Raw genomic sequence first — 27916 nt, 5'->3', positions numbered from 1 at the left:
TCAATAATTCTGTCATTGCAATTTAATGAAGGAATATTCAGCAATAATGTAACAATTATGAAGCCAACCTATACCAATGTATGACATTAGTGAATGAAATGTAACATCAAAAGCTACCATGCTCCACATAATTAAAGAAAACTGGCATAATGAGGTCTTGAAGAGAAGGGGAAGTACAAAAAAAAATTCAAACATAAAGGGACAAGGACACTTGACGTCTTCAGGAGTCAGCTACACTGGGCATCTACAGTGCATCGACCAATTTAGTAACACATGGTTGGTTAGTATGCAATCAGCATACTTATTTTTCATGTTTTACAGAAGAATAAGACCTGTGAATTTTGTTTTTTTTCAAGTCAAATTATTCGCAAATATATTGAAAATCATTACTGTCACAGGTCACCTTATTTTACGTAGGGAAAATATACGGATCCATGACTAAATTGATGTCTGTGTCTTATCTATATTCCCTTACAGCAGGGTAGAAGGCAACAAATATTTCGATCAATCAAGCCCGCATTACACCGTGTGTCAAAGAATAACAAAGCCATATCTTATTAATACATACATGCCCTCTAGAACAAGACGGTATATGAAAACATGATACGATAGTCACTAAACTATCCAGACACTTGTGTGCAATGGTTGGCATTGTCAGGCGGGCATGTTGGAGCCAAAGAACTTTCAAGGCATTTTGTGCATCCCACCAAACAGTATTATCTTATGCAATAAGAATATTTAATGCAAATAGAGCCCACAAGCAGAAATACCCTACAAAGTGATCAAACACCTGGGAACTAGGTGTGTACAAGAGATCTATTGCTTGACATACCAGTTGGTAATTCTACTATATAACAGGTAATTCATGTGGAACTTTACCACAACCAGACCTGTTTAGTTTGGAAAGGCTACGACTGGGATTCAATGGAAGAGCCGATTTGTTTGCATGAGTCAGAGGTGAAAGTGTGCAAAAATCCTTATTGCAAACCATTTGGAATCACACAATCACATTAAAAAGCAATTGTTTTATGGTGATACCATGTTAAGAGGGAAAAGTGCATCTGGTCAGCGGTCTCTGCTGGCTCAGAAGATGTGTACATGAAGACTTTTTAAAATTTTTACGGTGACAAAATTATGCTTAAAAAAACCAAGAGGAAAAGTGTAAATCAAACAACTATTGGAAAATGGCTATAAGTGAATAAGGTTTAATATCCAACATCTGGGTTGATGCAATTGCTTTACTCTAGTGGTTGATGTAACTTCACCATGTTGCAGCTGCTGAAATTATGTAAGAGGGAATTGGTTTTCAGAGGCAAATGCTGACGTCCAAGCAGGTGGTCCAATATCTGGGGAACAACTCTGTTCACTGAGTGACAAAATTTGGATATGGCCCTCATTTCCTTATTAAGGTGATGGGTGTCAAACTAGAATTGTTAAGGGCATTGTTAACAGCATAAATGTGTCAAGGATTAAGTTGCTTGTATTTTTAAAGCAGCAGTGAATTTTCCCCAGTTTAATAATTGCTTGCCTTCCATAATGAGTTGATGACCTGCTTTGTTGCCTCATTTCGAGGACAGTGATGTTGCAGGTGTGTTTGTGTAATTCAAGCTACCACGACACACACCCAAACACTGCCTTTTAAGTACTAGTATAGTAAAAACAAAACAAAATAAATCATTCATCATATGAATAGACTTCTAAGCTCAGAACCTCCATTTGCTGTTTAATTCCTGCCCAAATTAATTTGCAGACTGGAAAGTCAGTGTCAACAAGTTCAGGTGTATGCCAGTCCCAAAACAGAAAATCCATCTTCATCTTGCAGCCTTGGCTCAGTACCCCCCCCAACACACACACACGCACACACGCACACACGCACACACGCACACACGCACGCACGCACGCACGCACGCACACAAGCAGGCAGATGGCAGTTCAAATTAAATCATTCTGTTGCGTTTGTGAGTAGGGGAGTCTGTGATGACATCACTACACTGGTTAGAGTTTCGTTTCCTGGTTCCTCCTACTCCAGCTGAAGCAGAGCCTGTAGAGTCCAGATGCAGTGCCATCTCCTCGGTAATGAAAGTGTTCAGGTCAACATCCTGGAGCCCATTGCGTCTACTACGGCAGACTGCTGCTGAACCAGAAGAAGTTCCTCCACCTGCTCCACCTCCATTACTGCTGCTCCCGCTTACATGTGTGGGAGATCCTGGAGCCCCGGAGCGCACACTTATGCTTGCCATGGCCCCGCTCAGACCTAGAAAGGAAAATAGCAAATATCTTTAATTTCGCTAAGATCTATACAATGATTTGGGGCTGCAGCTTTTGCTTATTTGACTAATTGAGGAATCACAGAAAAAAATTGGGATAATCTTCAGTTTGCAGATGCTTCCTTTTGAGATGTGTTGTTGGGGAGCACGAATTCCTTTTTATGATGAACACACCCAGTAAAGTTTTTTTCTCCTCCATTTAGCTTGTAGATGTCCCATACATTTGCTCCTTGAAGCTTTTGTCTCTTGTAGTCTCCTTCCACGCGTCTGTGACATTAGCAGCATAAGCTAACTTCAGCTCAAGTGATTACCTTTTGCCGGATATAACCATCAGAGTGGTGTGCAAAAAGCTAAGACTGTGTTCAACGATTGGGATATTTTGCCTCAAGTAATTTTATTATTCCACTTACTCAAATTCGAAATTGTTTCAGCCTTACAATGATTATAAGCAGATTTCCACAGATTTCCAACAGACACATTGCTCACTGTGTTAAATCAACAAAATGAACACTAACTGTGGAATGTCACCTCTCTGTAACGGACGGAGCCTGAGCTGGTGTCCAAGGGTGAGATGTAGAGGATGGCTCCAGACCATCCACTCTGAGAGACTAGAGCTTTCTGCTAGTAAAAGGCGCTGAAAAGGTAAGGGAATACTTTTTGCCTCCTGGCCTGTATACTGGAGTTCACTGAGACGACAGCCTCTCTCTGCCTTTGAGTGTGGGGGCGAGTTGCAGCCAAAGGCTCGCTAGGCCACAGTCTTTGTGACTGCTGCCACATCTCTTGGACACTTGAGTGAAGAGGGGCAGAGCTGTCAAGTGATCACCACCTGGTTGTGAATTGGCTTCAATGGTTGGGGAGGATGTCGGTCAGACCTGGCAGGTCCAAATATATGGAGAGTGTCTGTTGGGATCATCTGGCTGGTCCCCTGTCAGACAGAGCATCAATTCCTATCACTGACAGACCTTTCACCTCATCCTGGGGGAGGTGAGGAACACTGAGTGGGCCATGTTCTGAGCCTCCAATGTTGCTGCAACACACCAGAGCTATGTCAATAAGGTAGTTTGCTTGTGTCGTGGAAATAACCCCCATTGGTGGAAAACAGCGGTGAGGGATGCTGTTAAGGAGTACTATAAGGGCCTTTTTGGCCTGTGGGGTTCCTCCCTTGTAAGGTCAATTCAGAAGTCCTAGAGGAGGGATTTAGCTGTTACTTAGCTGAACCAGTGTGGTTTTCACCCTACTAGCAGACCAGTGAACCCACACTACACCCTGAACAAGGTCCTGGAGGGTGCATGGGAGTTCACCCCACCAGTATACATGTGCTTCATTGACTTGGAGTTTTGTGGCGGGTGCTCCAGTAGTATGGGGTAATGGATCTCCTTTAACAGGCTGTTTAGTCCCTGTAAAACCATGTCAGAGCTTGGTCTACATTGCCGGCAGTCATATTTGTTTTCAGTAAGGGTTGGACTCTGCCAGGGCTGCCCTTCGTCACCAATTCTGTCCATAACCATTATGGACAGAATTTCCAAGCGCAGCCAGGGTGTTGAGGGCACCTCATTGGGTGGCCTCAGGATTCAGTTTCTGCATTTTGCAATGAAGTGGTTCTGTTGACTTCATCCAATTGTCATGTCCAGCTCACTGGAGTGATTAGCAGCAGTTTGTGAAGAGGCAGGGATGAGAAGGAGCACCTACAAATTCAAGACCATGGTCCTATGTTGGAAAAAGGTGGAGTGCCCTCTCTGGTTAGGGGATGTGAATCTGCCCCAAGTGGAGGAGTTCAAGTGACTTGGGGTTTTTTACATGAATTAAGGAAAAATGGAACAGGGGATCAACAGATGGCTTGGTGCATTAATGCATACACTGCATTGGTCTGTGTTGAGGGAGCTTAGCCAAAATGCAAAGCTCACAATTTATCGGTCAATCTACTTTCGTACCCTCACCTATGGTCACGAGGGGGTAGTGTCAGAAAGAATCAAATCACAGATACAGGCAGCTGGAATGAGTTTTCTCCGCAGGGTGTCTGGGCTTTCCCTCAAGAGATTGGGTTAGAAGCTCTGTTAGCCATGAGAGGCTCAAAGTAGAGTGGCTGCTCCTCTGGATTGAGCATCTGGTCAGAATGCCTCCTTGATAATTCCCCTAGTGATGTCCCTGAACATTCCACCAGAAGAAAGAAGACATGGTCATTTGGCTGGCCTGGGGAGGCCTCAGGATTCCCTTGGAAGAGCTGGACCAAGTGGCTGGGGAGAGGGGGTCTGAGTCTCTCTACTTAGGCTGGTGCCCCCGCAACTCTACCTCAGGTAAGCATGGAGTAAAAAAAAAATAAAATTAAAAAAAAAAAAAAAAAAAATCACTGGATTAAAATTGGCCTTTATTTAATTTGATTTACCGTTACAATGGGAAGTGTACCCAAACCAACTACAAAACACCTCAACCTGAAATATATTGGTCATTAGCCAGCAGACATTGTCTCACAAAATTCATGTTCTCACAGTGCTTAAACAAAAGAAAATAATTGATTCATGGTAATTTAAGATGACTATTGTCTTGAGGTAATCTAGAATTACTGTAACAAGATGAAAACATCTCAAGAGCACCATTAAATATTTACCTGGTCTAGTCAAGTCTGTGTTGCATTTACTTTCTCTTATAATTCACTAGTGAAATGCCTTCTCCAATTTTCAGTGAAGTGAAATAGGTTCTAAAAAAAAAATGACATTGGGAATGAAGATTTAGCGCACTGTTTACCAGATGAGTGTTGTCATCTAAGTTGAAAATATCCATTGATATATTTCAATATAATGTGGACCAATTTTGAAGGCCAATATTGTATACTATGAAAGCTATTTATTTGTAAAAGAGTGAATTGGTCACCAACCACAATTGCCCTGATTCCTCTCTTAATTTATTTAATCCCTGTTACATGTCTGTTTGACACCAATAACCAAAGTAAATTCCATATTGTTGTAAAATTACTTGGCAATTAAACCAATTCTGATCCTGATTATTATTAGCCAGTTGAAGCTGCTACTGTCCTCTCATTAATGTAAAATGGCTTAAAGCAGCACAACATTCAGGCTATATAATTAAATAATGTTAGTCAAGACTAAGTTGTTTTTTTTTTTTTCTGGCAACAGCATAATTCAACCCTTTAGAACTTTGATACGAACTGTATATACTGTAACTTTTAATACAGCTTTAGAAATGCAGCTGTTCAACACAGGTCAAACACTATAAGAGGCTGTTAGCAAATCTTGATTAACAGTCAATACATTTCCCATAGAGAAGATTTATGGACCTACTGAGAGAGGATACAGAAGATTTATGGATGTAGTGAGAGAGGATATGAAGGTAGTTGATGTGAGAGTGGAGGTTACAGAGAATAGGGTTAGATGGAGAAGGTTGATTAATTGTGGGAAAAGCCGAAGACATTTCCCATAGAAAACATAAATGTGTCATACCATCAATTAAGTCATCATCTTATGACATTTGTAAAATCTTAATCAGAATGTCATAAGATGATGACTTTGTTGATTATGATTTTACTCTTCTAAAATCCAACCTTAAATACCAGCTCACTCCAAATCTCCACAGGGGTTGAAATATAACTCCATATATCCCAGACCAAATTATGTTTGAAAAGATTTGATTGTTTTGGCTTTTTTGACATACCAGTGTACTTCAAATTTTTTTCAAACCTCAATTTCTAAATATCTTAAAAGTAAATTCATTTGTACACTACTACTATGTCATATTAACTGAATATCTCTAACATAAAATTGTCCAAGAATGCATCATTTATTGCTACAATTTCAGGCAAGACAAACCACCAGTTTTTTTGCGACAGGGCCAGCATACACTAATACAGGTGGTAAATTGGCAAGTTTCTAATAAAAAGATACACAGACACCTAAGTTGGGCTCAGCTTGCATTTATCTCAACCAAACCACTAACCACCAGCCCCTTAGCTTTGCATTGTTATGATTCTTTAAGATGTCTTAGCAATAAAACCCTGAACAAATTAAAGATAAATATCTGTGGAACTAAAGCACTTTAAAAAGAAAAACAGGCACGCCACTGGCCAAAAGTTTGAAACACACTCATGCATGATAGCTCTTATATCGTGTATATATACATATATATATATATATATATATATATATATATATATATATATATATATATATATATATATATATATATATGGCAATGTACTTTACTGGTAGACAGTTCTGCCTTGAAACAAACACCAGTTTCATTACTTCAGGCGCCACGCATCTAAATATAAACCTCATGCAACTGCAATAAGACACACATTTCTAGTGACATATTTCTTTTTGAGAGTGAAGTTCATTATTGTAGACATTTTTTAATCATCATATTTCATATGTCCATTTATAGTTTCAGGGACAAAATGGTCCTAATTTGAGGGATCAGTGGCTTCTACCTTTAGCTTCAAAAAAAAAAGCTGACACATTTAAATCTCGTTATTGGAAAGAAGAGAGAAAAATAAAAACAACGTGATGCTGTCTAGAGCAACCAATGGTGTGCAAGGCTGTGAGACACTTATCTGTCCTTACCATGCAGTGCTATGGCCTCCCTGAATGGCTGGAGGTCTGCTTCCACAGATGAGGCGGTCTCAGCTGGCGAATTAGCTCGACTTTGAGCCACCACAGCCAACCTGGGATTGGCCCTGCTAGTCCTGTGTAGTGGTGCTTTGCCGCACAGAAAACTGATAAGGTCTTCCCTACGGATGGTTCTTCTGCGCTTTTTAACCCAGGCTAACATGTCCTGCAATATATGGTAAAACATCCATCACTTTCCCTAGAGTTCACTGTATTGAACATTAAAGTTCTACTTATCCTTTTGTTTTCAAACCCATGTCCCATTAATTTAGTGAAATCGAAAAAGGATTTTGTTCATAAAATAAAAATAGAATGTTAAATTAGTATTTACTCAAAATCAACGTCAGCTGAGGTAGTGTAACTAGGCAACGTACCAATTAGAAAGACCAACCTTATTACGGCGTTGATGGCCTATCTGGATTCCCCGGTCAAAACTTCGCTGATGAGCCTCCACACTCTCTGTGATAAAGGACAAAATTAACAGCTTTCATGATTTGTAACCAAGAAAAAAAGTGTCTTAACACATTTATTTTTTTATGGTTGCAGCTTTTTAACAAATGACCACAAAATACTTGAAAGACATATCACTTTCAGATGATGTTAGTTACATCTGGTAAACAATTTGCCTTAGAACATCAGGTCCATTTTACTGAATGTATATTGCTTATTGACCAGTCAAGTCCAATCTCATCCTTACGAAAAAAAAACTTCACTGATAAATTCCTTATAGTATGATGAACAACAAATGTAGTTTATCGGTTCAGCTAACAGACAGATAAGCCGTGTCAAACAGTAATTAATATGAAGCTGCTAAAAGTAATAATATCCAGCTTAATTGTGAAATAAGTTTATCAGTTAACAAGTAGAATAATGAGCTTCAGTTAAAATTATCAGTCAAACTAAAGCCTGGTGGCAGAAAATTTGATGTAGCTACCTTTGTAAAGGTTGGTAACTGCTGTAGCAGCATTCTGAAACGGAACCCATAATGACAGGCCCTGCTGATGGCATACTCTGTCTGTAAGATAGGAGGGAAGTATGTATGATTACATAAAACAATAAATGGAAAACAACCCCCCCCCCCCCACACACACAAGATTACTGTAATCAGAATGAGCATAACATTAGGGGTGAAGCAACATGAACACGGGTTAAGAGGAAATTCAATTACATTTGCTATTGTCTTGCGTCCACCACTGTGTTGACTTTAACATCAAATAGTTATAAGACAACGACAAATGGCAAGCTTGGTATTGTTTTCTTAGCAGAAGAGTTATATAGCTGTAGATACAACTTAATTGCCATCTCGGAAGTATGGCTGCAAAGCACTGCCAAACGAATTTGAAATGCTTGACTGAGAAGATTTCTGTTACTTTTGGACAGCTATAAAAAGGAGTGGTTATGAAACCAGAAAACGATGATTTGAGACAAACAGAATTTTCCACGGCGAACCATTATTATCCTCGCCATTTTGTGCTTATAACGTGGGCTGCATGTTCTACTATAAACGACTCACTCAGCAAAAGACCGGGCACGGAAACACAAGTGTGCATCACTTTGCTGCCTAACTTTCTAGTTGACACACGGACGTCCAAGCATGACCGGCATTAAATATACGAACTCTGACAGAGTTCAAGAGACTGACATCTAGGATACCGCGTAGATACGATTGTTGTTACCATCGCCATTTTGTAACTACCCTACTGATAGATGCATTGGATGACCATTACTGTACAACTTTCTGAAAAGAAAAGCATTTATCAAATGTTCATGGTAATGTGACACATGCTAAAGCTCTCCAGTTGGTCTACGTAACGTAGATTTAAACCTATAGCAAACAAGTAGCTGCCAATTCAAGCTCATATTTGATCAATGCCAGAAGCCCATGTAAGAAAGATAAATTTAGCATTGCAAAATCAGCTATAGACGTTACACAGTAAGCCAATGGCTAAAAGGCTAGTTAGCGTTCGACTAATGTGACGCAAACATAGTTACGCACTTTGAGACATGTTAGCTTTCTTGCTAATCAAAATGGGTATGATGATAATGTAGCAACTTTCAACGGTAACGAACTAACACAAAAGAGTTTTTTCGACCTTTATATAACTGGGCAACCGCAGTGGCGGAGTTCTGAAAGAGATGCCACATTTTTTCCTGGTCGTTGTCGGTCTCCTCTCCGCTCGGTTCCCTTTGCTCCGCATCGGCCAAACACTGCCGCTCCCATTTTGAGAACCAGTGCTCTGGTCCGTGTTCCTGTATCTCGGAGTCTCCGTCTTCCTTCTTCTCCTCCATTAAAACACCGAACGGAGGAAACGTACTCTTTTGAGAGTAAAGTATATTAAGTGGGTATCTTATGAATCATGTAAGCGATTTATGAGTAATGCTGCAGTTGTAGAAACTATTTCAACCGTCCCCTTTCACCATCTGTGAGGCTAATCTCAGCTACCTGTTTTTCCTACTTGCCGACGTCGGGAAGTGTACATCACTGGCTACCGTGTTATTCGCTTTATCCCGCCCTTCACCCTGATCACTCCTAGCAATTGGCTACATCGAAATAAAGGATGGGCTCCAGTTCTAGGCTCAGAATTGAATTGGCTATCCGTAAATGTTCGTCACTGCATTGTCACAAAAGAGCCTCAGTGAATATTTATCTTTACTAAAGTTAGCCAGAGCTCAAGACAATTCGGATGTCCTCTTAACAAGCAAAATATACAATATATTTTAGTGACCTCAAAGATGGATGCCACGCATGACCCCTGTCATATAGTCCTTTTCAACAAGCGAAATACAACCTCTGTGTCATGCTGCTTATGGTTTTTATTGTGTTTCATTTCCATTTTACCGGCATTTCTACCTAAGTTTAGTAAATATCAGGGGACACTGCAACTTGAACCATCTGACGTTCTCAGTGCATAAATGCAGCCCAGCATAAACCAGTCCAGGCTTGGACAAAACTGTTAGTGACACAGCTGACTGCTAAACAGCTTTGGAAGGTGTAAACATGTAAATGACTATTCCCACACTATGCTTTTTGAACATGCATTTGATGTAATATTTACGAAAAAGCAAATTTGATCATTAATTTTACTATGACCAATTCCTATCAGTAGTTGAGAGTTGCGGTGCGATCATTGATACCTACGGAAATAAAGGCTCAATAAATCTATATCATGATTATAGAACGGTTGTACAAGCAGAAAATCATGAGGGAAAACACGGAAAGAAAATCAGCACCCCACATAGAATAGCTCCAGTCAGCCACTACAATCAAATGAAAAGCTTACATAATGCGAGTCAAGATCTTGCACCACTGATGTTAGTTTGTAAATCAATTAATAAGTCAATAAATAAATCAGTCGACAATCAAGCAACACTATCATTACTTTGTTAATATTGGTGCAACACGCATTTAGAAAGGGATGACAATAGTAACATTTTAGTTATAATTAATACAAAAAGTATCACTTATTCTATTAATGAACGACTGGATTTAGGAAGCGTAAAAATACATCCGAACTTTACTTCGGAACCAATAAATGTCAATGTCCATCACTGAAAAGGTATGAATTTTCAATTTCTCTAAAAATCCACAAATAATGAATTCCTACTTACTTCAACTGACGTGAATGCACATTTATGTATTCATACTGAAAAAGTGTGTTTGTGAAAAGTTGTGACATAGGTTTTGGGGAACTTCTCGAGTTTAAATCATACCACGATAGCAAAGTGCACATTTAATTGTCAAGATTTTTTTAATCTTCATGAGGTCAAGACAGTTGCAATAAGAGTGAGCGGACACATAAATTGATAAATTCTTGATCAAATGATCAGTGTCCATATTTTGTAATTGTATTTTTTTACATGTCCGAATCCCATCATTCAGAATGGATATGGACCGGGCAGGGATGGGGCAGTGTTAGGATCTCCATGCGGATGTGACATTTCAGAGAAGAGCGCGACCGCCATTTTGAGATTTACCTCAGACATAACACATCACAAACCACGGGAGAAGCGGGTCGAGGGCTTCACAATTTAAGGCTACCGTTGCATGACCGGGCACATTCCTTACAAGAAACAAGCCGGGAATGCTATACGGTGCCGCGATTTGTCTTTTTTTCCTATTAAGGACGGTTTGGAGGAGCTGATATTTACCGGGCCGTGGCAACTCTCGTCACAGCTAACTTCCAAATTAACGTTTTTGGTGTTGCTATTCCGCAATCGAAACTGTTTTGAATGGATAGCCTTTTCATCGGCTCTCCCCCAGACCAGGGACAATTGGAGGAGTATACGGATTGGGGATATCGCAAGCAACGTTGTTGAATGTGTGTCTATTGCAAATGAGCCATTGTTTTCACTGTTGTACCTATATCACTAGTTGGCTGCCAAGTGTCAGGTAGCTTACCGCTAGCTATAAACGGGGCATTTGTTCATCCAGGTGCAGGTCGTGCTGTGAGTTGACTCATTGGCCCACATTTCCCGGTATAAAGCCGGACTGATTTAGCCATTTTCAGTGAGCCCACCTCACTGGAGCACCGGCCCATCCATCCTATCCCGCCATCAGCTAGCGACTCGCACCCACCAAAGGCGCCGAGATTGGGCGAATAGCGAGCAAATACGTCCGCGTTTCTCTACCTGCTCCCCCGCCGACCTCCCCTCCTCATTCCCCGGCGCTGACAACGGACAAGGCCGAGGTCGCAACAGAGCAGGCCCGGCCGCCGAGGCTCGACCTGTACAACCCACCTCCGCATCCCACCACACCTCACCAGCAGTCCAGAACCCGGTTCCTCACCGAACCGGCTCTGGACAAGGTTGGCGGTAATAGGGATAACAGGGAGCACCGCATCACAACCACAATCACAGCTGCCAACATGAACCACCATCAGCACACGCAGCAGCAACAGAAAGCCGGCGAACAGCAGCTCAGTGAACCGGAGGACATGGAGATGGAAGGTAAGCAATTCCCTTGTGTCGAACGAGGGACATATTACAGTTTCTGTGGTCTTAACCAAACAGCTAAGAATGTGGCTTTATTTGTGCAAGTTGGGGTTAACTTCATAGTAAACAGAGGCACGAACGTAGCCAGTATAGCCGGCTGCATTTTTGCTGATTGTGCGTCAGTTGCAGCATACTTTCTCGTGAGCTGACCTCATTCTGCGTTTTAAGCTCGCGAGTTTATATTCTTGTTTTATTCCAAGCGCCATTTGCCCATAAGTTCACATGGAGTGCTGGATATATACCATTGAAAAAAAAAGTCACAAATTAATTTATAACGTTCACTGAAAATTCAGTTTGTCACGCCGCCTGCCATTCCAAGTGATCCAGTATAGAGCCAGATTATGAACGATTACATTCCTAATACAACCATAAACTCCAAGGTCTGTCGGTTGTTGTTAACCTAGCAAAATTCTTTGTAAACAGTACGGGTCTGACATTTAACGTGGCGCTTCGCTCAGCGAAATAATTCTGCTACTTTGCCTCCAAAGTGGACTATGGGTGGATTTTGACAGCTATCAGTATCTACGTTCTCAAAGTTGGGTAAGGGTAATCTGCGAATACATTAGCCGTAACCACAACTTCAAAATTAATAGTGAGCCGAAACTGCAACATTTCAACCGTCCCTTTAAGAATCATTTGAAAGCATTGTGTTTGATGGCTTGTACACGTTATGCGGGCCTGCGAGTATAAGTTAACAGTAACGTCATGGGTAAAACTGCCGCTTTGGTCTCTAAAGAGTGACGTCTATATTTCAGATTTTATTGTATAGTGTCAATGTGTTAAATGCGAAGACGGCTGGTTTCTTTTTTAATATTTTACTACACGAAGCGGTAAAACGTAACCTTAATCAACATTGCTAACGGAATAGCTAATGTAAGCTAAGCAATTAGCTCAAAGGCCCTCTTGGTAAAGATCAGTCGATGGCTGGCATGTTATGTAGCAGATCAGCTAACGTTAATGCTTGCAGAGGGGGTGTGTGACATTCCAAAATGGTGGCTTGTGTATTGTAACGTTCTGTTTGGCCTTCAATGTCCGAATGTTTGGCTTTAAACAGTCACTCTCAACAATGTAGTTTTTCTTGTATTGCTGCCTGTTATATATGGTCATCAATTTATTTACCACACTCCCGCTTTTAGTTTGCAGATGTGATGTCAGCTAATGTTGGCTAGTCAAGGCCTTGCCGATGAATCGATGGCTAGCACTTGCTTGATAGCTAAGCAGCTAACGCAGATGCGTCAATCCGGATTTACCTCGTTAAGAATAGTAATAATAAAAACAAACTTAGCCATGGCAGTTGTGATGATAGACACGTTTGAAAGTCATAACAAGAAGCGCATTTTGGTTTGATTGCGTTTTATTACAATGGTGATATGAAGGGTAGAACTGGTCAATAACAATAACGTTAGACCCGGCTGCAGCAAGCCAGGCCCGCACAAGGATAGCGCGGGGATTTGCTGCTTCATTGTATGGTAGACCAAACGGTATGGAACTCGCCATTTTTAATGATCAGTGTTTTGTTCGTCCGGTACAGAGTTGAAAGCAGGTTTGCAGCGGGTTTTGAATGCTTTGAACGATTGTTTGTATTGGGAATTGTCCGTTTACCGTTTTGATAAATATTTTTATACTGCCTGTTCATGACTCATTAAGGTTTGCAGCCGTTCTCAGCATCACTGCGTCATTTAGCCCTACTTATTTCAGCGGTTTACACACAATGTTATTATTCTTCACACAAACTTACTCATTTACAGAAACGGTTGTAGAAACTTATTAGTTGCCATTGACATTTTCGGTCATTACATTCATTAGCTCTATAGCAGATGCACTTGCTAGCCGTTGTAACCCACAATTTTATTCTGTAGTTATTGTGGGCTTCTTTTCACTTTGTCCCATCACATTTTCGGCCATCAGTGGTTCACCTAGTCTTGGAACAGCTGATATAGTTCTTCCTGTTGATATAGTTGATATAGTTCCTCCTGATGTCATCTAGTCATTAATCAAAAAAACTGTAAAAATATCCTCATCTCACTTCATAGTCTTTCTCATAGAATTTATGCAAACCTGTGTATGTAGCCGTTGACATGTTAGTGACTTTCTCCCAGTGTGCATGATGATGTATATCATGCCTCTGTGTTCATAAATAAAAAACAGCCTTATATACATAGACACACCTTTTTTACTTTAGCCTCCTCATCTATCCCTCCTGGTGCTTGTGACTGAGCTCTCGATTATAGCCAACCTCCATGAAGGACTCTCAATTCCTTTAATATGTTCAGAAAGGAAGGTGGTTGGATGAAGTATGATTAAGAAACAAATGTAGTCTTTGCAGAACTCTCGTTGGCATTAAGCCATGATGTACTACAAAACAACACAGAATGCATTGACAACAGGTTCGAGACTTGACCATCTTGTGTATACTTTCTGCTGCAACAAATCCCAGAGGGATAGAAATTCTGAATCAGAATCACTCCAAATAGCTTGTTTTTTCGTTCACACCAAAATATGGTTAGGCCAAAGTAAGTTCAGTCAAATGAAAAAAACTGAAATAAAATAGTAGAATCTTGACCCACATTTTGAGGCCAGGGGACTCAGACTAAAACAGATAATACAATGGTAGAATCACAGGTACAGAGTGGTCACTACTTTGTGATATGTGTGGTGATGGTAATACCAACTCTGCTGTGCCTTACTTCTGCAAATATTTGCTTTTTGTATTTGTAATTTCTGTCATTTCAAGCTTTTTCTCCTTCACTGTTTGTATCATGTCTTGATAGTATATTGAATTACAACACTTAAGGAAAAAAGTTGCTCATATTTTGTATTGTTGAGAAGGCTACCCCATTTTCAACAGCTATAACAATGACAAGTTTAAATTACCAAGCATCTGATTGAAACAAAGCATTATTGTATCATTCATTTAATTTGCACAAATGTCCTATGGGATTTTGATGTGAAATTGGTTGTATAAATGTATGATATACATTTAGTTATGTCAGGTTTTTGCACTTAATTATTTAGGCCAAATTAAATCCAATATTTATTGGACTTCAACAGAACCTGATGATAATGCTAAACTTATTTAAATTGAAGCATAAATATATTATGGGACCTTAGGTCTGGTTGCTATACACAAAACATTTGCCTTGCCACGTGAATCTCCCTAAAGTTTGTGTTTAAGTTAATGGAAGATATATTAAGTAGTGCCATTCTTTGCTTGGTCAGAATGTTGCCATTCTCTGCTTTGGTTCTTATAATTATAACCAATAGCTTATTGTGCTTCTTGCAAAGAAATTATTTGTTATGCTGCATGTTTTTCTTGAATGGAACAGCATACTATTTCGTCTTTAACATTTTGTTCTGTTACTTTAGCAGTTGATTGTCATTTTGAACATTTGAAGCAGTAATTTTCACCTTCATATTTTTTCTTTAAAGTATTTCTGAATGTTTTAATTTTTCAAAAGCAAACTGCCTCCCTAACTAAGCATATGACACAAAAACTTATTTTTCTAAATCTGTCCCCAGTTTTGGCTAGTAAATGATGAAATCCCAGTCAAAGATGTTTTCTGGGTTCCCGCATTAATTTTCAATTGCAAAAACATTCTCATTTGTATAAAAGCAATATTTCCCCAGAACTTGTTAGCCAAGGGAGAGATTATATTTAAGTTGAAAACAACAACAACAATGTTGGTTTCAGCATTAATGCCATGAATAACTGTTGGAGTTTCTTGCTAAAAAGGGATAAAGCTGGATTTTATTATAGTATCAAAACTTCCAAAACATCATAACTTACTGCTGTAGTTACTTTTGCTTGGAAAACATTAAGATTTATTGGATCACAGCTATGTTTTGTTGCCCTAAGGCCCCGCTTATGTTGTCATCCCCGTAGCACCATTAATATTAATACATTGACGAGCTTATCATCTTCTGATATGCATGACTTTTACCTTATGATTTTTCTATTCTTTAGATAAAAATTCAAGGATATATCACATAATTCTAAGCACATTTAGAGCAGCTTAAAAAACAAAAAAGATTAAGTGGTTGGGGTGAATTGAACAACTGTGCAAATTGTTTTGAATGACAGTCAATTAAATTCCCCGGTGTATCAAAATATTTGAATTTCTAAAAGTTATCCAATTTTGCACATTACGCTTTCAATGGTCTCTTAATAAAGTTTCTCATATAACAGCTGGGGACCCAGATGACCCCCCCAGAATTCCAGCCAATCCTGTGATCAATGGTAATGTGGCTATGTCAGATGGACACAACAACACAGAGGAAGACATGGAGGACGGTAATGAGAATGCTCCTATACGTTTCTCTTTTAGCTTTTGGCAGAGTAGTTAATTTTTTTTTATTTTTTTTAATCTTTGAAATTACTTTCTGATTATGTTTCTTTCCAGATATTGTCTTTGAGTATTGGAAGAAACCCTTCTTATCATTTTCCCCTTCACTTCTTTATAGACACCAGTTGGCGGTCAGAGGCAACATTCCGGTTTGTGGTAGAACGCTTCAGTCGCCTGAGTGAGTCGGTGCTCAGCCCATCTTGCTTTGTCAGGAACCTACCATGGAAGATAATGGTGATGCCACGCTTCTATCCTGACCGACCACACCAGAAGAGCGTGGGCTTCTTCTTGCAGTGTAATGCAGAGTCAGACTCCACGTAGGTGCCTTGTTGAGATGAGATTGGAATTCAATAGTAAAAAGCTTTTTCCTAGGACCATAAAGTCTTGGACAGAATGTGCCGTTCCATTGTTTCAATAATTTTTCAAAATCCCAGAAATGTTAATAAAGTGAAATTGGTTCACTTTATATTCTCATTATATCACACAGTTGAGGATATTGAAATCAGCAATAGTTGTTTTTGATAGTACCAGCATTCCGACTGCCTATGCCATTAGTATACCCACGAGTACACAAAGAAATTAAATTTCAGAAATGCACCAATCTCTGTCATTTTATGAGACCTGTTTGACCTTTATCAATCGAAATATGTTAAATTCATGGACTTTCAGGTCATGGTCGTGCCATGCACAAGCAATGTTAAAGATTATCAACTACAAAGATGATGAGAAGTCCTTCAGTCGCAGGATCAGTCACCTTTTTTTCCACAAAGAGAATGATTGGGGCTTTTCTAACTTCATGTCCTGGAGTGTAAGTATTGAAATTGCCAAAAAATGATGTGTGTAATTCATGTGTTTTTAAAAATGCCCAAGAATTCATGTTTCTATCATCATAGCACAGTCACATATATTATTATTTGTTTTCTCCCTCAATCTAGTTTTTGACTCATTTTGTTTGTCATAGTTTCATAAGTATCTGAAAATTCTTTTGATATGAACATTTGTTCCAGGATGTAACTGATCCAGAGAGGGGTTTCATTGAAGATGACAAAATCACATTTGAAGTTTATGTGCAAGCAGATGCCCCACATGGAGTGGCGTATGTAACTTTTGTCACTTAAAAAGTTTATAATATGTGACTGCATCTCATGCTCTGATTGTGGGTATCATTTTCTCCATTTAGTTATATTGTGTAATAATTTAAAACTGAGCATTTGCTGTTTGTGTAACCAGCTGGGATTCTAAGAAACACACTGGCTATGTTGGACTCAAGAATCAAGGAGCTACTTGCTATATGAACAGCCTACTACAGACACTCTTTTTCACCAACCAGCTGCGACGGGTATGACTTGTGTGTGTTTGCTGAAAATGTCTATGTACTTTGTTGTGTATTTTTGCAGAAGAGCAAGCTGTACTTGTTTATTAAGCTTTTGTTTGCATGTCTTTTAAATATTGAAGGTCAGCCTAAGATTAAGTTGTTTTTTTTTTTTTTTAAACGACTAATCTTAAGTGGTAGCCCAGACATAGAGCAATAAAAATATGTATAGTACACCAAATCAGGAGGCTCAGCAACAGCTCATCTTTGCCCAGGCGGTGTACATGATGCCCACAGAGGGAGATGACTCGTCCAAGAGTGTTCCTCTGGCGTTGCAGAGAGTTTTCTATGAGCTGCAGCACAGTGATAAACCAGTCGGCACCAAGAAACTCACAAAGTCCTTTGGGTAATGTATCCAAACTGATTAATCAGAAAACGTCCAAACTGATGGCAGATATTGATGCTTTCATGAATTTCAGGACTTCATGTCTAGCATTCAAAATTCAAAAGGGAGCTCTGGTATTTCTCCCTATTTAAAAAAAAAAAATCCTGAATACATTAAAAAAAAAGGTATTTGGATATCATAATTCTGTAACACTGTCAAGGGGGTTATTTTTTTTTCTTTGTGTGATGTGACCTAGAGTGTTTATCAGGTGTTTTAGAGCTATGAATATTGAACAAGGACGGATTTTTATCGGTGTTCTCCTGTCCTAATTGGTGTTACTGTATCTAACTCCTTATTTCCATCTTTTCCGTCACTCATAAAGGTGGGAAACCCTTGATAGTTTCATGCAACATGATGTACAGGAACTGTGCAGAGTGGTGAGTGCTCTAATATGGGTTTAAACAATGTATGTGTTGTAAATACAGAATAATTGATGCACTGCAAACTCTGTTTAAGCTCCTGGACAATGTAGAAAACAAAATGAAAGGCACTTGTGTTGAGGGAACCATCCCTAAACTATTCAGAGGAAAGATGGTGGTATGTTCTCTTTTCATCCTTTTACTTGTCTAATTCAAGTTTATTGTCACATTTCAGGCCTTTTGGTAATATTAAGTGAAGCTTTGTTATGTTGCATAATAATAATAATCAGCAGTATATTACATGTCAAAACGAAATTTTGTTGTCACAATTCGGAAGAAAATTTGCCATTAATTTGGGCTTAAGTTCTTCAGTGTTGTGGAATGTTCATTGGAATGTGGTAAAAATTAATGGATAAATTGTGAATCATACAGACTGACTGCTGTAGTTGTCTGTTTCTCGTTCAAATCCTACAGTCATATATCCAGTGTAAACATGTTGACTACCGATCAGAGCGGATAGAGGATTATTATGACATCCAACTTAGCATAAAAGGAAAGAAGAACAGTGAGTATTATGTCCTTTTTAATTATCGAATGTAGCTCCATTATATATTTGATAATTGTTTTTCGCACAATACATTTTTGAATATGTTTTATTCCAATTTGCTCAGTTTTTTAAAAAATAACTATTGCTTTTATTTTTGTGCTCTTCAGCAGATGGAAAGAGTGTTTGTAAAATATCCAACTGTGAAAGCAGTGGCTCTATTAATTCTGTTTATCATTATAAATCACTTTTTTTTTTCCCCTGCTTATTTTCAGTCTTTGAGTCATTTAAAGATTATGTTGCAACTGAACAGTTAGACGGGGACAACAAATATGATGCAGGGGAGCATGGCTTGCAGGTGAGGCTTCAAAAATATTTGATATAAACGAGATGCGGGTTTTAGTAATAATTTGTTTAAGGAATTTGTCTAATTAAGTAATTTGGTCATTATTTACTTTTCAGACATAAATTGATTTTGGAAAACTTTTTTGTGTTTACATTCATTTTAGAAATGCATACTTTTTGGACTACTTATGAAACACCTATTATTTTAATGAGGCATGATGATGACAAAAATGTGTGCCATCTTAACGCTTGAAAATGTTGGGTTTGCATAAAATGTTTATTTTAATGCTGAAACCAGTATAAGTAATAGTACATTAGTCCTGCTCAGACGCCTGTTGGTTTATGTTTCAGGAAGCAGAAAAAGGAGTGAAATTCCTCACGTTCCCTCCAATTCTGCATTTGCAGCTGATGAGGTTCATGTATGACCCACAGACTGACCAAAACATCAAGATTAATGACAGGTAATTCAGGCAAAATGAAAGACCTTTCTTCAATTGTTGTTTGATTTTTTTTTTTTTTTTTTTTTATAAGGGGACTATCCCTCTATGAATCCATCTATATGGCCCACCACTTTAAAATAACTCTCTCCCTGCCACATCTGAACACGCACTATGTACCGGGGCGTGCTCAAGTATGTTAAAGATGAACTATTCAGTCTGTACCCATATATCAGTCAAAACACAGAAACGTCTCTCAATTTTAAGTCATGCATCATGACGCTGAGACATCAGTCACATATTGTTTTGGTTGATTGTGTATGTGTATAGAAGTTCGCTTGGATAATGTCATGCTAAAACTCATACAAACAGCCCATTCAGAGTAGAATATGTTTTCTGCAGTGGCTCACGGAAAGTGTGCACACACAGAGACCCTGGATGTACAGCTTGAAGCAACTGAACTTGTAGCAAGCCTGAGCTCTTTGGATATATTGCTCCTTAAATTCATGTTTTTTAAAAACCTAGCAATCCTATATTTTTTTCTCCACCCCTTACATTGCCCTATTACATTTGTCTGCTTTTTGTAACTACTGTGCTCAGTGCCTTATCAGTCACCCACTGAATTTCTTCCTCCTTTCCATTTCAAAAGGTTTGAGTTCCCAGATCAGTTACCTCTGGATGAGTTCCTCCAGAAGCCAGACTCAAAGGACCCAGCCAACTACATCCTACATGCCGTTCTAGTGCACAGTGGGGACAACCATGGCGGTCACTACGTCGTCTATCTTAACCCTAAAGGAGACGGCAAAGTGAGTGTCAAGGAACCAATTGTGAGACCATTTTTTTTCTTATACACTTTTGACAAAAAAATTATGTAGCTGTATGGAGATTATTGTTATCACACCACTTTCACACCTGCCTCACTGATGTGTTAGCTGTTTAACCTTTACATTTTATGAAATCAACACAATCATAGTTGTGACTTTAATTTCAATATGATACAAATTTTACGTTAAGATTTCGAATCAAATGAATCTCACGAGACCATTTTCTAACCAAATCATTAAGAGTATGTTTTCTTGTCACATGCACAAAATATATACAATAACCTTAATCCAAAGTTACCCACTTAACACCCTAGTCTTATAATTCACTTAGTTGTCATAACATGACTAATGATAGAAAATGTTTTACTGCTTTTCTTGAAAATTCCCAATAATTGTGTGTATGTTCTGTGTCTTCTGTTTTTACTTGTGAAGCGTCTTTAAGTGCCATGAAAAGCGCTATACATATCTTATCTATTATTATTATTATTATTATTATCATTATTATTATTAATTTTCCATGCAGTTGTTGCGCTACAGCAAGACATTTACATGACATCAGATCCTAGAGCACTATAAAGTTATGCTTGTATGGAGGTTGGGCTTAGGCATGTTAAGGCAACTTCATGTATATGGTTGTCTTTTGTATGCCATGTTTTGTGTTTCTTCCTTTTCATGCTCTCCTCTTTTCCTCCTCCTGTCCTAATTGTTCATTTTGATCCCAATGATCCTCCATTTACAACTAGCCCTCTTTCTGCTTTTATTTCTTCCCCAGTGGTGTAAGTTTGATGATGATGTGGTATCACGATGCACTAAGGAAGAGGCCATAGAGCACAATTATGGTGGACATGATGATGACCTCTCAGTTCGCCATTGCACAAATGCGTATATGTTGGTCTACATCCGTGAGTCCAAGCTCAGTAAGTAAGATTGTGCATCTAGCTTTAAGTCCAATGGTGAAATAAAAAAAAAATGAAAAAAACACCCGACAGTGTACCATGAAGGAGTGACAATTCTACACTTTCATTTTGTAATGTGGTTTTTGACAGAGGCCACTTAAGTTTTATTTCACAGAAATGAAACTGTTATTGTCAATTTCTATTTTAGGTGAGGTTCTCCAGCCCATGACTGACATGGACATTCCTCAGCAGCTTGTGGAGCGCTTGCAGGAAGAAAAGAGGGTTGAAGCACAAAAGCGGAAAGAGCGCCAAGAGGCTCACCTGTACATGCAGGTCCAGGTAAGGTCCCAGAAATTTAGTTCTCACCTGACATTTAAATGGCTTTCCATTGTTGTCATTGGTGGTCACCTCATATCAGATGTCCATTTATGCTCTCTGCATGTAAACTCCATTGTCATTTCCAGTTATGTTGATTTTACATGGTTACCATTTGTAATGTATAACAGTGAGCTCCCCCTAATTTCAGATGAATTACAAAATGAAATGGTTTCAAAATACTCATTTGTTCTTAATTGCTAAAACTAGAACTGTCAGCAGTTATTGTATTCCTCAAAAGGCATATGGCCACAATTTTTTTCCCCCTAATAGCATGCATTGATTTTAAAGATGTGTGGTATGTTTATTGATCATTTTTCTAAAGATCACACATAGCAGTCTCTGTCAGAATGTTTTGGATGTGTTTCCCCATGCCAATCACAGCCAAACTGTACCATCTTTTTGATCTCCTGACCAGATGATGGCTCTGGGGTGCACACTCGAAGAGAGGGAGGGACTGCCTCAAATGAATCTTTTTCAAAAAAGTTAATTTATGAAAGGTTTATTCGTGTTGTATTCGTGTTTTATTGATAACTTAACTACAGCCTTGAATGGGATGAAAGTTTGCGTTTTCATGCAGGAGAATAGCCTGGAAGTTAGCTAGGAGTTCTATCTGCCCATTGTGGTTAGCTTCATGAGCACATGATCAAAATTGATGTACGAACAATAGGTAAATCACCTCATTGGAGGGCGGGTCAACTTTTTGCGACGAGTCTCTGGATCCCTTTCTGGTTGATTAGAATGTGAGTCACATCGGGAAACATCACTGAGTCCGGAGACTGCCAGGCATGGTGGCACAAATGTAGCCCAGAGTCGCTCTTTTCCCCCATATTGCAGAGTATCTATGGAGATTTATCAAGCTCTATCACAAATTGTAGTTGAAAAAGTGTGTTCCCATAACAACATGCAATGTTTCAATCTTGAGGCGCAAAAATGAATGTTCCCTGTGCAGGTAAATTAACAGGCTTGCACTTTTAGTCATAGATATCTATTTTTCAAACCTGGCTGTGTACAATTTTTACAATAAAGGGTGCCTAACACAGTTTTAGGAAAAGCCGAATCCTGAAAGGTTCGAATATGTAATTGAAACTATTTAAGTAAATGTTACCCGTTGGTGGTTCTAGTGTGAGTCAAGTAGCCTTACTTAAGATACCACTGGATGGTTGGACTTAATGCAGTTAAAGCTACATTATCTTCAAAAGAGTGGTGAAAAATGCTGTTGGCATTTTTATTTAAACTCTGGTCACCATGTGATCAAGTCAACCACAGCTCAGGCCACATGTGCACAGACTACAACAAGGATTGATTGCCTTCAAATTTAAACAGAAATCATACCATATTTGCCCTGCAAATGGTCAAATCTGATATTTTTGCCACCTGTTCTATTCAGGATGCATTGTAATATGGACACTGGCCTGTGGGTACTGAGAAGCAAAAATATTAGACTGATCTCCGACACTTTTGTAATGAAAATTTGGCTGCCACCGTCAAAGAAGATTGACCAGGGCAGATGTATTGCCTTTAAAATAAATGAAAAAAACCTAGTACTACAAGTACTAGGCCCTCTCCGAATGTTTAGTCACTGTTATTAAGACACACTGTTGTGACATAAACTACCTCCTTCTTTTAACAGCATATTAATTCATTATCCTTTCATCATTGACATTTATCTTGAAATTTCCTCTTAAAGATTGTAAAGCGTTTCATAGACATAAGCTGTAGTGATAAGTTAGTTTGAGTGAGGGTCTGTTTTCATGACGGGGAGGAACAGAACAGATGAGTATAAATGTCCATATATTCAAAAATGCTATAGAAAGTCTCTTGTCTAATCCCATTCCAGATTTAATGTCAGATATTCTTTATTTTGAGGAATGTAGATTTATTGAAGGCCAAACAAGTATGTCTTTTTTCAAATTAGAATATGTAACTGTTCTGAATTTGGCCTTTTTTAAATGAGGTATCGCAGCGCACTAGACAGAGCCTTTAATGTACAAAATATGAACTTCTCTCTGTAACTAATGTGGTGGACTAATCCAAAAGGAAGGTGATAAAAGTATCCAAGTGTCTTCTGTAAAGGGCTTCTCATTTGACAGGGTCTATTCCGCCCTCAATGTGACATTATGCTAGGACATATTTCTTATCCAGGGCAATGGCTATTAAAGTGATGCATCACTTTCTACTACTAACTCATAATGTTGATTTATTTATTTTTACACTGATGTCTACCTGTACCTTGCCTATTAAGTCAAGTAATTTTTTTTTTCTTTGTGGAAGTAGGGGAATTATTCGGCCGAATAAGCAAATTGACTGCACAATTTTGTTTAGTTTTTTTTGTGTCTCTGATCTACGCCACTTATTGTACACTGTTTGAGATGTTTGTTTCTTTTGGTCTTCTGAATAGATGGTGACAGAAGACCAGTTCTGTGGTCATCAGGGAAATGATATGTATGATGAGGAGAAGGTGAAATACACAGTTTTCAAAGTCCTGAAGAACTCCACATTGCAAGAATATGTCCACAATATCTCCCAGACCATGGTAAGAGATTCAAAGCATTGTGTTTAAAGCAAATAAAATAATGGGAGAAAATAGTTATGTAGATCCTTATTCATAAATTGATTCTTCTTTCTTGATATAGATCAATGATTAGCTGTAGATCAGAATCCAATTTATTCATCACTTAATGTCTTCTCCTATAAAGTAGTTACTGTATACTGTTGTTGGATGAAGTTATTTTTCTTTTTCAAACTACTTTTATAAGTGATACATTTAACAGTTAGAAGAAAAACTTAAAGTAAAGGTATATTTCTGTGCTGCAGGGTTTTCCACAAGAACAGATGAGACTTTGGCCGATGCAAGCCCGTAGCAATGGAACCAAACGGCCTGCTATGTTGGACTATGAGGCTGACTGCAACAAGTCGGTATGTCATTTTCTGTGTTTGTCAAAAAAACACGAATGTAGCAACATTTTCTTCAAAGTGTATAATACCCAAATGTATGCTAGTCTTTGTTGAAAAATGTTAGCAACTTGTAGCTTACAAGATATTTTGTAATTTTTTTTAATTATTTTTTTTAAGATGATTGAGTTAAGTGACAATGAAAACCCATGGACAATTTTTCTGGAGACTGTGGATCCTGAGATGGCAGCAAGCGGAGCTACGTTACCCAAGTTTGACAAAGACCGTAGGTCCCACTCATCACTCTTTATCCACGTTTCTCCACTGAAAGAGCTCACTTTTTTTTTTTTCTCTTGAATAATCAATTTGGGTTTAGCTTACGGCAGTATAATTATGAGTACTGTATTTCTGGACTATTGAGCGCACCTGAATATAAGCTGCACCGGCCAAAAATAGATAAATAAATATGTGTACATATATATAGGCTGCACTTTTTTATTAGCTGCAGGTGTCCATGTTGTAACATGAAATATTTATACAGAAAGATATTACACAGATTTTTTTTTTTAACTTTTGATTAAATATGGTTAAATAACAATAACATCCACAGATATGAACTGGATTTTTTTTCCCCCTCGAACAGTGCCTGTAACACGGCTGATGAAAAATATTGATAATGAATAACACAAGGAAAAGTCCATCCATCCATTTTCTATCCCTGTTTTGTCCTCCTCCCGCTGATCCCTCTCTTTTCTTCCTCCTGCACACTAAAACCATTAAAGTAGTCTTCTTCAGTGTTGAAATTGAACAGCCAACAAATTTCATGGAAGTTTCATCGGTCGGATGTGATGCGGCTAAATTTTTTTGGTGGCATGAAGCTCGTTAGCTCAACATAATCCAAAATAGCCACATCATTGTTTAAGCTGCAGTGTTCAAAGCATGTGGAAATAAGTAGTGGCTTATAGTCCGGAAATTACGGTAATACAACCCTTTTGTTAGAGTATACGTTTGCAGAATGCAGCCTCAAAACCATGTTTTTACCAATGGGCTGGTTCATTTTTGACTATGCCTAACGTGATGCAATAAAAATATTTTTTGACTTCTAGAAGTCCGCTGCAGTTTTATGTGAGAAGTTGTTTTACTGTGAAGTCATTGCTTTGTGTGAACCTCTGGATAATTATTGATTCTCTCTGTCTCTCTTTTAAGATGATGTCATGCTGTTCTTGAAGATGTATGACCCCAAACTCAGAAGTTTAAATTATTGTGGACATATCTACACACCTATATCCTGCAAAATAAGTACTATCATCGTCAATATACATTTTAAAATTTCAAAGACTTGAGACAAATATGTAAACAATCAAATTAAACTTTGTCGTCAACTTGAAATCAAATCACATTATTCATTTTCTCCATGTACCCAGGAGACCTGTTGCCAGTCATGTGTGAGAGAGCAGGGTTTCAGCAGGAAACTAGCCTTATCCTCTATGAGGTAATCTAAGCCTCATTCCACTGTCTCATTCTTACTTCAATCTTCTGCTCTCTTCACTAACTCCTCTGCTGTTCATGCATCACTATGCTGTCTATTTTTCTATTTTTGTTTTTTATTTTTTTATATGTCTCTATTTACATAGTAAATACAGCACTGTGATTTAGGTTCTTATTGTGGCATTTTCATTCCAGCAGTTTGACCACATTACCCATAATGCTGTCTCACAGGAAGTAAAGCCCAATCTTACAGAGCGGATACAGGACTATGATGTCTCTCTTGACAAGGCCCTGGACGAGCTCATGGACGGGGATATCATTGTCTTCCAGAAGTAAGTAAGAGTGCGTGTGCGTGTGCGTGCGCAAACACAATTGTGCAATGGTCCGCGCTTCTGCTTCACTGGTAAAGCTCCCAGTTGAACTCTTGACTGAGGCGCATCTGTGTGGAGTTGGCATATCCTCCCCATGCCTGCATTGGGGGGGGTTGTTTCTTGCCTCTGTCTGAAAATATACAGTTGTCAAATTGAAATTGTTTATGGGGATGAGTGAAATTGTATGCCATTTCATATGCCACCCTCCGACTGGCAACTTGTCTAAGTTAAACCTTGCCCCTTACACGACATCAGTTGAGATTTGATTTAACGGCCCTGCGACCTGTCTCCCGTGAATGACAAAAAGTATGTGTTTGTGCATATTTGTCTACAGAGGAGAGGAATTCACTCTATTCTGAATTTAATACTACACTTAATCTGTCAGACACATTCTATATGTCTGGGTGTATGCCTTAGCGGGGTCCTAGAGTAAATGATGTCAACTTCACACCTTATGATTTTAAAGTGCATTGCACTAGATTTTATTCACCCATTCACACACACTGCTATGCAAAGCACTAACAAGGCCATCGGGAGCAAGTTGAGTGTCTTGCCCAAGGACACTTCAGCATGTAGACCAGAGGAGTAATGGCAGATGGAGTCAGTGACATTTTAATCAAAATAATTTGCTGAAGTATTCTAAGAGGTGACGGAGGAGGTGAGGATTAAGTTTATTGCAGTAAAGAAACCGCTCCTGCTTTAGGTCCTAAGTAAAGATGGTGCCTATGAGGTGGAATGTCTCCACACTTGACAACTACAGGTGACAGAGCAGGTGGGCCTGCATTCTTCCTAAGTCCACAAACACATGAGACCCAGCTGTTGGTATTTTAGAAGAACAGAAGAGAAAGAACATAGTTTTTTAGAATCAGGTGTTAATGGTTCTTAAGTCTCAGGTATGTTTTTCCAATGTCATTTGCTGTATCATATCAGAAGCCCATAGTTCGATGAATAGATTCAAAGAGTTTACTGTCATGTGTAGTGTGGAAACATGTTTTGCTGTACCATGAAATTCTTATTTTGCAATCCACAATGCAATCAGATAGGTTTTAATAGGTAAATTTAAAGAAAACAGCATATTTTCTTAACTCAATGTAGTACTGCAAGAAATTGTAAATTGTGCAAAGATTGTAAATATACTGAGACATGTAAACTTTACTGGCAAGATGTTAAAGTTGAGTGCAGTGTGCAACTCAGAGTACAGATGCAGGTTGTGTGCAGATAGTTCAAATAGACATGTAACATGAAGTGCAGTGCAAGTTGCGCTTGATGTAAAGTGCAGAATTCTCCTGAGGTAGTACCGTATTTTCCGCACCATAAGGCGCACCGTATTATTAGGCGCATCTTCAATGAATGGCCAATTTAAAAAAAAAATATATATAAATCATATATAAGGCGCACAGCATT

General features: G+C 38.6%; 2 protein-coding genes across 6 annotated transcripts in view; one reads left to right on the top strand and one right to left on the bottom strand.

Moving 5' to 3' along the window:
- Nucleotide 1: 1 nt before the first annotated feature.
- Nucleotides 2-9363, bottom strand: hapstr1a (HUWE1 associated protein modifying stress responses a). Its single transcript, XM_086154996.1, has 5 exons — nucleotides 8980-9363; nucleotides 7821-7901; nucleotides 7278-7345; nucleotides 6842-7052; nucleotides 2-2254 (listed from the first exon to the last, which is right to left on the bottom strand). The coding sequence occupies exons 1-5, from the start codon at nucleotides 9173-9175 to the stop codon at nucleotides 1938-1940; spliced, it is 873 nt and encodes a 290-aa protein (XP_086011122.1). The 5' UTR covers nucleotides 9176-9363; the 3' UTR covers nucleotides 2-1937.
- A 1484-nt stretch (nucleotides 9364-10847) lies between these two features.
- usp7 (ubiquitin specific peptidase 7 (herpes virus-associated)) overlaps nucleotides 10848-27916 on the top strand; it is a 29657-nt gene continuing 12588 nt past the window's right edge. For 2 of the 5 annotated variants that reach the window (XM_086154991.1, XM_086154990.1), the window contains exons 1-21: nucleotides 10848-11833; nucleotides 16065-16169; nucleotides 16340-16538; nucleotides 16891-17029; nucleotides 17229-17317; nucleotides 17452-17560; nucleotides 17809-17939; nucleotides 18301-18355; nucleotides 18435-18515; nucleotides 18812-18902; nucleotides 19157-19239; nucleotides 19578-19687; nucleotides 20313-20490; nucleotides 21260-21404; nucleotides 21592-21722; nucleotides 24160-24294; nucleotides 24576-24677; nucleotides 24834-24939; nucleotides 25860-25952; nucleotides 26078-26145; nucleotides 26373-26473. In XM_086154991.1, coding sequence (XP_086011117.1) covers nucleotides 11752-11833; nucleotides 16065-16169; nucleotides 16340-16538; nucleotides 16891-17029; nucleotides 17229-17317; nucleotides 17452-17560; nucleotides 17809-17939; nucleotides 18301-18355; nucleotides 18435-18515; nucleotides 18812-18902; nucleotides 19157-19239; nucleotides 19578-19687; nucleotides 20313-20490; nucleotides 21260-21404; nucleotides 21592-21722; nucleotides 24160-24294; nucleotides 24576-24677; nucleotides 24834-24939; nucleotides 25860-25952; nucleotides 26078-26145; nucleotides 26373-26473 — 2333 coding nt within the window. In that variant the 5' untranslated portion in view covers nucleotides 10848-11751. Of the gene's footprint in view, nucleotides 11834-12310; nucleotides 12419-12765; nucleotides 12785-16064; nucleotides 16170-16339; nucleotides 16539-16890; nucleotides 17030-17228; nucleotides 17318-17451; nucleotides 17561-17808; nucleotides 17940-18300; nucleotides 18356-18434; nucleotides 18516-18811; nucleotides 18903-19156; nucleotides 19240-19577; nucleotides 19688-20312; nucleotides 20491-21259; nucleotides 21405-21591; nucleotides 21723-24159; nucleotides 24295-24575; nucleotides 24678-24833; nucleotides 24940-25859; nucleotides 25953-26077; nucleotides 26146-26372; nucleotides 26474-27916 lie in introns of those variants that run through there. The other 3 variants (XM_086154992.1, XM_086154995.1, XM_086154993.1) reach the window with 3 other exon arrangements.

The sequence above is a fragment of the Fistularia commersonii genome, chromosome 11 (genome assembly GCF_037954325.1).
Source record: "Fistularia commersonii isolate RoL2024-O1a breed Wild chromosome 11, RoL_Fcom_v1.0, whole genome shotgun sequence".
Classification (NCBI taxonomy): domain Eukaryota; kingdom Metazoa; phylum Chordata; class Actinopteri; order Syngnathiformes; family Fistulariidae; genus Fistularia; species Fistularia commersonii.
This window is presented reverse-complemented; position numbering and strand designations above follow the sequence as displayed.